Source organism: Mustela putorius, unplaced genomic scaffold (assembly GCF_011764305.1).
Source record: "Mustela putorius furo isolate JIRA1106 unplaced genomic scaffold, ASM1176430v1.1 tig00003863_pilon_pilon_pilon, whole genome shotgun sequence".
Lineage (NCBI taxonomy): Eukaryota > Metazoa > Chordata > Mammalia > Carnivora > Mustelidae > Mustela > Mustela putorius.
This window is the reverse complement of record NW_025422015.1, coordinates 7,098,260-7,111,166: the sequence shown is the minus strand read 5'-3', so window position 1 is coordinate 7,111,166 and position 12,907 is coordinate 7,098,260. Positions and strand designations below refer to the sequence as shown.

At 43.3% G+C, this 12,907-nt stretch overlaps 1 protein-coding gene across 4 annotated transcripts in view; it reads left to right on the top strand.

Annotated features, from left to right (window-relative positions):
* SASH1 (SAM and SH3 domain containing 1) overlaps positions 1–12,907 on the top strand; it is a 309,610-nt gene that overhangs the window by 288,623 nt on the left and 8,080 nt on the right. For all 4 annotated transcript variants that reach the window (XM_045066256.1, XM_045066255.1, XM_045066254.1 and 1 more), the window contains one exon: positions 3,444–3,557. In XM_045066256.1, coding sequence (XP_044922191.1) covers positions 3,444–3,557 — 114 coding nt within the window. The remainder of the gene's footprint in view (positions 1–3,443; positions 3,558–12,907) is intronic.

The window sequence follows — 12,907 nt, the reverse complement described above, 5'->3', positions numbered from 1 at the left end:
ATGTTCTGCTTCACCAGCTAATAGCATTTCTATTGCTAAAAGACAAACCAAAACCATAGTTAATGGTGGGGAAAAAAGTCTACATGACTGGATGTATCAGGCCCAGGAGACACAGAAGTGAGTGAGTACAGTTAAATTCATTTCTGCTTAATCGGTCCTCCCCCTGAATTAACTGAGAAACACAGAGGACCACATACCACTAGATAGGTATCTGAACCCTAGATAAACATACTGCCTTCAAGGATAGATCTGAAGAGAATTGTGCTTCATAGTTAATCCTACTTTATAACCAGGTCTCTTGGGAGGGGAGCTGTCACTTGGGGTAGGGCCATGTGGCCTGGTTGTGGACAGAGAGCCTTCTGGCCCCGTGCCTGGTCTGGCCAGCCGGCTGTATTAATATCAATTAATGTTAAATCATCTACTCTCCTGGACCACATCTGCTCTTCTATTTGCTCTCCCTCAGCCACTGAGAACAGCTGGCTTATGAACCCAGCTATTACGTTTCCTGTAGCATTCAGAGCATGGGGGAGTGAAGCTACACACTGGGCTTCGTCTCTTCCCTGCCACATGGGCTCAGATTCATTGCCCCTCCTGGGAGCATGTCCTGAGGTTGGCACGAGGGGATATTTTATAGGAGGGAATCTGCCTTTCATGATATATACTCAGAAGTCTAAGGAGGGCTCTTCGCTACTTTCTAAATACCATTGCAGAGCTGTGTTGGGCCATTGCTTAGACTATCCCCCAGTGTACAAAGTAGCCCTTCCTGTTCCTGGTTCTCAAAGGCTTCAGGGACTCCGGGGTGCTGATGAGTGCCAATGGTCTGGATCCGGACCTATCCTAGGATTATAAGACTTTACATTCAGTGCAGTTAAATTTTGTTTAAGAAGTAAAAACCTAAAGGAACACCATAGATTTCTGGCAAAGTAAATCTCTGTGCACTAGATCATCTAGAAATCTACTGAGATCTTACAGCTTTTCTAGCTCAGCTTCTCACAAGAGCAAGAGGTGCATCTCCAGCATTGTTTGGCAGGCAGACCTCCCAGTCACTCTGATTGCACATCTGTGTATGGGGAGTGCAGGCCTTCGTGCAGAGTTCCACTTGGAAAAGACTGTCTGATAGCATTTCCTTGCAATGACTCCAAAATCACTGTCCTAAGCCTGCCAGATAAAAACTCTTATTAGATAATTTTAATAAGAATTTTAATCAGCAATTATTTCTAATATACCGAAAACTACAGAGAAAAAACAAATCCACATATCTACTTCTTAAAGCCAACTACAGCTAACAGTTTGGCCTATTGGCTTCAGTTTTTTAAAGAATACAAGGAACTGTTTAAAAGCTCACTGAAAGGCCTGCTATCCAAGAATCCCATTCTCTCTTCCTTCCCAAGGTTATTCTTACTCCCTGTTGTGTATGTGAGATGCAGGAGGGCTTTAACCAAAAGTCCCTTCAGGTCCAAGTTCAGGTCATACCCACACAGGGTTTCAGCCCCCCAAACCCAGTCCTCCGAGCTTCTTTGCCCATGAGAATTTTCATGGTCCTAGCTCACCTTCTTTCTTCTCCTTCATACCTTGGCATTCATGCTAGTAAGTGGGGGAGAGGATATGGCCTTGAATCTGCCATCCATCTGAGTGCTCTCCCTAATGAAGGTGGTCAAGTCACTTGGTAAATACTGGCTTTTAGTGTGAGGAACTTTTCCTAAACTTGATAGTTGGACTCCTGCTAAGTAGCTGAATGAATCTTTCAGGAAGTGACCGTAGCCCCTTGATGTAGGCCTCTGAACTATATCCTCTGAACTGGTTTTCAGGTAATGTGAGGGATCCCCTCACTCCTCGTAACTTCAGGAACCCTGGCTGTGTCTGGTGAGGCTGGCAGCCGTGAAGATGCAGACACAGTCGGCATTTTCATACTGTAACAGGGACAAGTGTTCTCTTTTATTCCCATCGGTCAGCACTATGGAGTCTGTTTTGGCTGTGGCGGTACAGTGAACTGTCTCGCCAAGGACAAACTACATTGATTCCTCTTCTTGGGTTGTAACTGATAGCTGAAAGCCCTCATTTTACATGTATCAGTTTCCTAAATAACATATCAGACGAGGACAAAGGCCACTTCAAATCCACAGACTCTTCCACATAATGAGGACATCACTCTAGAATGTTCCACTTTATGGTGGGGGGGGGAAGGTTTTGCTGTTGTGCTTCCATTAATTTTTCATTAGTCATTTAAAAAATAGCACTTCTTAATTTGGGGTTCTACTTCGAGGGCTTCCTCAGCCATGATTAGTGTCAGAAAACGGTTTCCATGTGAGAAATGCAAACAGGAAGTGGAGAGTGGGCAGGAGGGACAGCTGGCACATTGTGGAATGGCAGTCATCTGCCTTCCTACAATTCACTGTTTAATGACCTGAGAAACAGGATCAGATTTCTGGGGGTTTTATTTTATTTTATTAAATGTATGTGGTCAGGGGAAGGGCAATGAAGAGAAAGGAAAATAAATTTAAGCCATTTATGCTGAAAATGTTTTTTTGGCCTCTGTTTTATGTGACCAAGTACTTTCTCTGCATAATAATACAAAGATGTTTTTCCTGTAACCTCATTCCCTGTAAGGTCTTGTGTGCCCACTCTGTAGAATGGGTGGGTGATGTCACTGGGTGATGAAGGCCCCCCTCCCCCTTATTTCCCATGTGATTGACTTTAGGCACATTTCCTGGACAGAACACCAGGTAGTTCTCTTTAAGGGTTCTTTTAGTCACCCACCTGAAGAGTGTTCATGACTCAGTGTCCCAGTTAGGGGGATTCCTAAACCTTCCCTGTCTTACTTTTGTACACAGGGAATAGAAATGCTGACCCCAAACAAAGAAAGGGCAGAAAGGAAAGAAAACCTCCGAACACACTACAGACAACAAAAACAGAAGGATTTGACATGTGCCCCTATCAGGTTCATGTCCCCATTTGCCAATCTTACTCCTGTTGAGAGAATACGAGAGCCAGCGCTTATCGCCAAGACCTAAGAATGCTCCCAAATTGTAATAAAATTCAATATTTCATTTACCACTTACTTTCACATTGGCTTCCAAATTGGGAAAGCTGGTGACCAATAACTTGAAAGACAAATCTTAAGATAACCTGCTTATGAAAAGGGAATATTCACTCTTGGCTCCCAATCCACGGTACCATCCCTCAGAAAGCTTCCCGGACTGCCCACACAGTGCTCTGAATTCTCCCTCTTCCTGGCTGGCCTGAAGCCAGAGCCATCCTCTGGGTAATGACCTGCACAAAATCTGTTCTGAGCTCCTCCATTTTAATTTCATTTACTTTTAAACAGTTAGCTCTGTTCCAGAAGTTCAAGGCCTAAAAAGGTATGGGGATAGCAGGATAAAATCAGGAAAACCTTGGCTTTTCCCTCCCCTTATGATTCCCTGCTGTGTGTTAACCTTCTCCAGGTAACAGCGACCAGTCAGGATCCCAGGAGAAGCTGTTGGTGGACAGCCAGGGCCTGAGCGGATGCTCTCCACGAGACTCAGGATGCTACGAAAGCAGTGAGAACCTGGAACACGGTAATGTCCACACAGATAATTACGAATGCGCCTTAATACATAAACCACTTGGGTCATTTATGACTCAATTTCTTCCTCAGCCTAAGCCATGCTTTTGGGGAAACTGGCAATAGGGAGAAGAATTATTCCAGGATCACTGGTGCTTAATTAAGATTCTTAAAAAGACTGAACAACTCTCAGGAAACTAGGCAGTGGACGTTTTTGAGAAACAAGTGGTCTTCTCAATCTTCCATCCCAGTCCACACATAAATGGAGAATTGAAGACACCTTCAGAGAAAGGACCCTCAACTTCCTGTTGCCCTGAGGCTCTTGGAGCCTGAACCCCGAGGTGGATCATGAAAAGAGCCATAGGGTCTAGAACCATAAGTCCCAGTTCTGAGGGGTTTGAACCCTGAAGAGAACATTTACAAGCCTAAGACTTCAGTCAAATGACTTCATGCCTCTGAGCCCCGTCACCACTGAAACAGTAAATGAGTTTCTTTCTTATAGATTGTTCTAAGAGCTAACCAAAGTAAGGATATATTAATACCTGGCATTTATTAAACACAGACTACGAACTGGGCAGTCAGCCCGAGCGCAGCAGCCCCCGGTGTTGGGACACTACCCAGGGACAGGCTGACGTGTTCTCTCGTGGATCATGGCTGCAGGCACTCCATGATGAACAGACAGATTCTGGCAGTGGTGCATTAGAGATGACAGTGCAAAAACATCTAAATTCATTCTGAAAGAAAGTGAAAAGACTGACTTTATCTAAATATTCCTGCTTCCTTTCCGTGGAAGCTATATCTCTAAATAAATACAGGCTAGATGATTAAATCTTAAACCACCACATTTTTGTTAAAAAAAAAAAAATCTCAAAATAGACATCACCCAACTACACGCATCTGATACGGTACTTCCTTCTCTCTCAGAGAGCATGACTGAGGCTCAGTGTTATGGCCCCAGACTTCACGGCAGCAGGCCAGGCCCACCCATGCTGTCCTCACCAGAAGGGAAGATGTTTTTGCCCTTAGTTGGGGTATGAAGTACCGGACTCACACAGATGACAAACACAGCCCGAATCTGTGGTTCACTGTGATAATCTGTCCGTCACAGTTACGCACACACAGATGTTCAGTAGACAGGTTTGGGAACCATAGGATCAGCCATAAATTTCACTTTGAAAAGGAGCACAACAGTATGCAAGCAAGGTAGAAAACTGCCAAAAGTCCACAACTCACACCAAAAAGCACTTGAGAAGCAAGATGTTTTCCAAATAGGTGTGACTTTTTTTTCCCCCGTCTTTTCTGCCTGGTCCACTTGACAGTTAAGAACATGGTCAGTATCTCTGCCCAAAGCCACCTCCATTCAAATCTTGAACCAAGCTGTTCTAGTTCTCACTAGGAAAGTACTTTCACTGAGTGCCGAAATGAATGTGACAGTGCTCGTGAGGCAACCCATAGGCCCTGGTCAGTGGCGTCCTATGTGCCAGGTCCCAGGGGCTAGGCCATAGGAGGGATGGCAGCCATGGGGGACAGGGGATGCCCCAGCTTTGCCTTGAGCCACCTCTACACCTCAGCTCAGATCTTTTTATAAATGAAGCTTCATTAAAAAGGGTACTCTTGCTTTGAAAATACCTGATTTGAAAAGTACAATTTCCTGAGAAAGGAGTATTCTGTTACCATTAGGAACTGGGCAGGAATGTTCTCCTTCCTGACCCCTCCTCGCTCCCCGTCTGTAGTCAGTCTCTACTCTGCTCCTCCCGACTGCCGCCGGAGGCAGTGTAAACTGCATCCAAAATACCTGCAGCTGTAAAACCGAAATTGTGTGTCTCCTGCGTCCTCTTCTCTTCACAGTAAAAACCAGCATTTGAGTGTTGGGAGCTATTAGGTCCGTAAGGAAAACAATTTACCAGCTAGACCATCCATTCAGGGTCCCAACAGCAGCAGTGTCGTAAACACCTTGGCGGCTGTGTGACCTGAGTGCAGAGCAGTTACTGAGGTGGAGGGTGAGGTGACAGCCACATGTCTGTCATACTTGTTTCCTCCCTGTCCTAACAGGGAGGCACTCAGTAGGGAATTTCAGGAAGCTTCCGTGTCTCAAAAAGGCGGCTTATGTGGAATGGGGCCCGGGGCATCCCGCTTTACCATGGGTGGCTCTGGCTTCCTGTTGTGGCCCCCAGAGTCCCAATAGAGAAAGGATCCCCTGTACTTCTGTCAATCACATGAAGACCATCATGAAAAATGCCCAGAGGTGATAGTTTTTAGCTGTCACTGGAATCCTTTCAAGTAGCCCTTAGGTTAAAATACTGAGCACCGACTGAACTAAAGCTTCTTAAACTGCAGCTTGCAATTCATTAGTGGATTGGAGTAGTAGTTTTTTTTTTATTTGATAGAGAGAGATCACAAGTAGGCAGAGAGGCAGACAGAGAGAGAGGGGAAAGCAGGCTCCCCTGCTGAGCAGAGAGCCCGATGTGGGGCTCGATCCCAGGACCCTGAGATCATGACCTGAGCTGAAGGCAGAGGCTTAAACCACTGAGCCACCCAGACGCCCCCATTAGTGGATTGGAAAAATCATTTTAAATGGTCATGAAAAGCAGTTTTGTAAAACAGAATAGAAGAGAAAATACCAGGGTGTGTTCCAAAGGTAAGACTGGTATTGTTAGACTTGTAATCTTTTTCCAGTGTGGATGTGTCTCTGTGCACATGCGTGTATACTGGCTGAATGTAGAATGTGTTTCTTACTCTCAGTCAGAATTTAAACAAATAGTTTGAGAGCCATCATGGGCCCTAAAACCAAGACAAGAGTGTGGGGGGAGGGACAGCGATCAGGCAGAGTACAGACTTTAAGGAGACACTCACGCCCAGGTACTCGCCTGCACCTGCCTGGCCCTGACAGCAGCCACCTCCCACCTCCACCGGTGCCCCGGGCACTTTGCTCACCTCACCCTAATCCCAGTTCTGATGAGCATTTTGGGGACCTCAAACTTTGATCCATGAACTCTGCCAAAGTGTCTTATCAATTTGGGGAGATAGTGGTTCTCCCAAAACTCTAGTGTTACAGCAGCCTCAGTTAAGATGGGACTGAAAACCCACCTGGGAAGAGGGCAGAGTAGGTGAATCCTAAGCTCACCTTATCCCATAGACACAACCAGGTAACAGCCTCATCAGTGCATCCAACCCAGAAAACACCCCAAAGATGGGCAAGACAGACTTTCCAGTTCACTGTTGAGAGAAGGACAAAGCAAAAAGGTAGGAGGGGTGGAGACATGGCCAGGAACTAAATCCTAGTGAGACTAACCACAAATAGGAGGGATACCCCATGCACTGGAGAACTGAGAACAGACGCCACACTAGGCACACTAGACAAGGGGGACCAGCAATGGAAGAGATGGCTTTGAAAACCAGTGGGTTTCAGGTTTGTGGGTTTTTAACAACCAGCTGGGCTGAACTACAGGTACTTTAAAAATCAGTGGCTCAGCTTCAAGAGAGGTGAGAGGGATAGGAAATAGTCCTTGCCCTTAAAGAGCTAGCATAACAAACAAGCCCGCCAAGATATGGCACAGAAGCAGCAGTTTGAAAAGCACAGGGTATGTGTACAGGAGATTTATTTACTAAGAATGGGTGCTGGAGAGACTGGGCTCTTTAGGAGACTTCTCCAAGAACAAAAAAGCAGGCAGGTACCATTGCCTCCATCCCCACCTGGACCACCTGTAGGAAACAGGGTGAACACTCTCTAGCTACCTTGCTAGCACCACACACACAGCCCCTGTGTTCTCCTGTGGACTTGCCCCATCCAGACCATCTCAGTTGGCAGGACTCCTTCCAAAGTGGATCTCACCAGGACCCAACCTAGAAGCATCCCTGGCAGGGACTTTTCCTTTTCCAAAGTGACTCCCGCCCCGCAGAGAGGGGAAGATAACCACACTCCTCCAGTACACTCAGCCCCAGCAGCCAAACCTTCTAACCAGCAGTGCAGGGTGAGTGCCCTATGGATAGGTGCATCTGTAGTGCTGGCAGCCATCTGGCCAGCCTGCCAGCCCTGTCCACCAATAGAAGCTTCTCAGGACAACAACTAGAGAACCCCCTACAGCTGAGTGTGACAGCAGCCCTTGCAAATAGGCAGAGGGCAGGCATCTGGTCTGACTGCCAACACCACCCAAGTGAAAGCCCATGACCACCCCAAACTGACTCTTAGCATAGGGACCAAACACAGCCCACAGCAGCTGACTGGACTGAAGGCAAACTGTTGAGGCTCAGCCGCAACAGTAGGGTTTAGGCAGTCCGCACAGAAGACCCCTTGAAGCTCCTGGCTGAGGTGAACAGGTGACCACAGAACCTCTTCTTTGTAAGGCTACATAAAGAGACATAACTGACTACCCTAATAAGCAGAAACAAATGCAGAGTTAAACAAAATAAGGAGACCAAAGAATATGTCCCCAATGAAAGAATAGGACATAAATACAGACAAAGAGCTAAATGAAAGAGATAGGTAATATGCCCAATGAAGAATTCAAAATAATGGTCATAAAAATACTCACTGGGTTTGAGAAGAGTGGAGTATCTCAGACCTTCAACAAAGATAGAAAATAGGAAAAGGAACCAATCAGAGATTAACTCAATAACTCAATAACTGCAATTATGTGCAATTATAATACACTAGAAGGAATCAGTAGTAGAATAGAGGAGGCAGAGAATGGATCAGTGAGCTGGAAGACGGGACTGGAAAGCAACTAGGCTGAAACATCAAAAAAAAAAAAAGGAAAGAAAGAAAGAAAAAGAAAAAGAATGAGAATAGGTTAAGGACACTCAGCGACATAATCAAGCATAATAACTTCACATTATAGGGATCCCAGGAGAAGAGAGAGAAAAGGGTGCAGAAAACTGATTTTAAGAAATGATAGCTGAAAACTTCCCTCGTCTGGGGAAGGAAACAGACATCCAGATCCAGGAGGCAAAGAGAGCCCCCAATAAAAGCAGTCCAAGGAAGTCCACACCAAGACACGTAATAACTGGCAAAAAGTAGTGACAAAGAGACTTTTTAAAGCGGCAAGAGAGAAGAGTTAACATATAAGGAAAGCCCCATAAGGCTATATCAGCTGATTATTCAGCAGAACCATTGCAGGGGCCGGAAGGGAATGGCATGATATATTCAAAGTGCTGACAGGAAAACAACAACAACAACAACAAAACCAAAAATACCCTACCCAGCAAGGCTGTTATTCAGAGTATACAAACAGAAGTTCAAAGAGTTCATCACCACTAACCCAGCCTTACAAGAAATGCTAAAGGGAATTATTTGAGTGGAAAGGAAACACCATAATCAGGGGTAAGAAAATGATGAAAGGAAAACATTTCAGAGGTGAATACAAAAAGTAACAGATCATAGTAGTACGTAAAAGTAGTAGATCAATCACTTATAACACCAGTACTGAGATTAAAGCACAAAAGCAGTAAAATCAATTGTATCTATAAAAATCAGTCAAGTGATTCACAAAATAAGATGTAAAATATGACATTATACACATAAAACATGGGGTTGAGGGAGTAAAGATTTAGTGCTTTTAGAATGATTTCAAACTTAAGTGACCACCAACTTAATATAGACTGCTATGTGCATGGGGTGTTGTATATCAAACTAATGGTAACCACAAATCAAAAACCTGTAATAGACATGTAAAAATACAGTGGGAAATGAATCCAAGCATATCACCAGAGAAGGCTATCAAACCACAAGGGAAGAGATTAAGAGAAAAGAGGAACAGGGAAGAACTAAAATAACTGTAAAACAAGTAACAAAATGGCAATAAGTACATACTTAATTATTACCTTGAGTTTTTGGATTTTTTAAAAAAGATTTTATATATTAGAGAGAGAGCACAAGCACAAGTGGGTTAGGGGCAAAGGGAGAAACAGACTCCCACTGCTCAGGGAGCCCGACATGGGGCTCGATCCCCTAACCCTGGGATCATGACCTGAGCTGAAAGCAGACACTTAACTGACTGAGCCACCGAGGCGCCCCAGTAATTACTTGAATGTAAATGGACTAAATGCTTCAATAAAAAGGTGGGGTGACTGAATGTATAAAAAAGCAATACCCATCTCTATGCTACCTACAAGAGATTTATTTCAGACCTAGACACATACAGAGTGAAAGTGAAAGGATAGAAAAGCATTTACCATGCAAATGGAAGTAAAAAAGAAGCTGGTATGGCAGTATTTATCTTGGAACAAATAGATTTTAAAATGGATAATGTAACAAGAGGCAGAGAAGAATACTACATAATGATAAAGGGAACAATCCAGTAAGAGGATATAACATTTGTAAAACTTTATGCACCCAACATGGGAGTACCTGAATATATAAAACAATATTAACAGACATAAAGGAAGAAATTGGGAGTAATACAATGATAGTAGGGGACTTGAACACCCTACTTACTTGGATGCACAGATCATCCAGACAGAAAATCAACAAGGAAACAGTGGCTTTGAATGACAACAATGGGTCAGATGGACCTAATAGATATATTCAGAACATTCTACCCCAGAACAGAATACACATTCAAGTGCACATGGAACATTCTTCAAAATAGATCACATGTTAGCCCAAGAAACAAGTCTCAGCAAATTCAAAAAGGTTGAGTGATATCAGGCATCTTTTCCAACCACAAAGGTATGAAACTAGAAATCAACCAGAAACTAGAAACTAGAAATCAACTAGAAATCTGGAAAGAGCACAAATACAAGAAGGCTAAATAATGTACTAATAAACAATGAACGGGTCAACCAAAAACTCAAAGAGGAAATAAGCAAATACATGGAGACTAATGAAAATGAAAACACAATGGTCCAAAATCTTTGTGATACAGCAAAAGCTGTTGTAAGAGAGGAGCTTATACAACATAGGCCTACCTCAGGAAACAGGAAAAAAATCTCAAACAACCTAACCTTACACCTAAAGGAGCTACACAAAGAAGAAAGCCCAAAGCCACTAGAGGAAGCAAGGATCAGAGCAGAAATAAATGAAATACAGACTAAAAAACAAATGGAACAGATGGAATCAGGAGCTGGTTCTTTGAAAAGATAAGAAAATTGATAGTATCTTTAGCTAGACTCATCAAAACCAGAAATGAAAGCAAAAGAACTGACACACAGAAAAACAAAGGCTATTATGAAAAATTACATGCCAACAAATTGGTCAACCTAGAAGAAATGGGTAAGTTCCTACAAACCTAACCTTCCAAAATTGAATCAGGAAGAAAGAGAAAATTTGAACAGATCACTTACAAGCAATGAAACTGGAAGGCAATTTTGCTCAACACTCTACCATCAATAATGCCACTAGCAAGGACATTGAATCAGTAATTTAAAAAAACAACAACAACTCTCAACAAGGGGTGCCTGGGTGGCTCAGTAGGTTAAGCGTCTGACACTTGATATCCACTCAGGTCATGATCTCAACAGTTTTGAGATCCAGTCCCACATGGGGCTCCATGCTCAGCATGGAGCCTGCTTAACATTCTCTTTTTCCCCTCCCTCCCTGACTTGCACATGTATAGGTGCTCTGTCTCTTTAAAAAAAAAAAAAAAAAAAAAAATATTAAAAAAGCCAAACTCTCAACCAGAAAAACCAGAACCAGATGGTTTCACAGATGAATTCTGTGAGACATTTAAAAAAGAATAGGGGGTACCTGGGTGGCCCAGTTGGTTAGGCATCCAGCTCTAGATTTCAGCTCAAGTGATAATCCTCAGGGTTGAGGGACTGAGCCCAAGTCCAGGTCCATGCTCAGAGGGGAGTCTGCTGCTCTCCCTCTGCCTCTCCCCCTACTCATGCTCTCTTTCTCTCTAAAATAAATATATTTTTAAAAAACAGTAAAAAATAGAATTATCATATTATGATCCAGTAATTTCACCACTGGGTATTGACCCAAAGAAAATGAAAACACTAATTTGAAAAGATATATGCCCTCTTTAGCTTATTGCAGGATTATTTATAGTAGCCAAGATATGGAAGCAACCCATGTCCACTGATAGATGGATAAAGATGCACTATATATGCTCAGCTACAGAAAAAGAATAAAATCTTGCCATTTGCAGCAACATGAATGGACCTAAAGGGTATAATGCCAAGTGCAATCAGTCAGAGAAAGACAAATACCGTATGATTCCACTCATATTTGGATTTAAGAAACAAAATGAACAGAGAGAGACTATTAAATACAGAGAACAAAGGGAAGGTGGTGGGGAATGGGTGAAAGAGATAAAGGGGATGAAGAGTACACTTGGTGAGCACTGAGAAATGTACGGAATCATTGAATCATTGTATTGTACACCTGAAACTAGCACAACACAGTGTGGAGACTACTCATGAACACTAGAAAGCACTGGGGCACAGTGAACTCCCAGTTCTAGTCAACGTCGAAGTCTTCCTGTAAGTCCCCAAGATTTTTCCTCTCCTGTTAATAACCTTTCCACATCCAAACATTTTCAGGAATTTCATTCCCCAAACTGTTTTTGGATTGGTAAGGATTTCACAGATAACACTGGAAGGCAGACTGAATGCTTTTTCAAAAGAATCAAGGAGTACCTGCTGAGGAATGACAGAAGCTGGCAAACTGTACTTGACCTACAGGGTGAACCCAAGGATCTTTGCAGAACAAGTAGATGTGGAAGTGCAATCTATACACTCAGCTTCTATTAATAGCCAAAGTGAAGGAAAGCTATTTTAACTAATTTTTACACTTTACGTTTAGCAGGATATGCTTCATAAAGAAGTAATTTCTCTTTTCCATTTTACCTGTGATGACTAAAAAAAATGGGACTGCGGTCAGTATTCTTAGGAGTAACAATGGCCTGACATTCTCCATGTAACTAATGAAATAATTATGTATAGCACTTAGCATGTTGCTAACACAGGCAGACGGGGTCTTGGGCCTCACATCATCACACATAAGGGAGGACTGAGGCCATCTGACCATGCATCTGCTTTGCCAAGTACAGAATACTTCATGTGTTGATTTGTGTCTGATTTAAAAGGATGGGGCCATTTATAAGTCTGGTTGAGGTGGCTCTTGTTTTTATCCATCTTGGTGTCTGGAGTTATGCCTGACATCATACATTTAGTATTATCAGTTTGGAATTTGAGTTTGGTAGAAAACGGGAATCCTGGAAGGAATCTGATTTTCTCTGCTGATAATGGCCAATCCATTAGTAATGTCACGGTGCCCTGGCCTTTTCTCCTTGTTCCTTCTCCCTCAGTTGTACAGCACACAGAGGCTTTATGAGAGAAGGTCTTTCATTTACCTAAAAGTATCCATATCCAGGTTCCCAGAGTGGGCACCATCTCTACTCCTGCCTAATCCAGTCCATC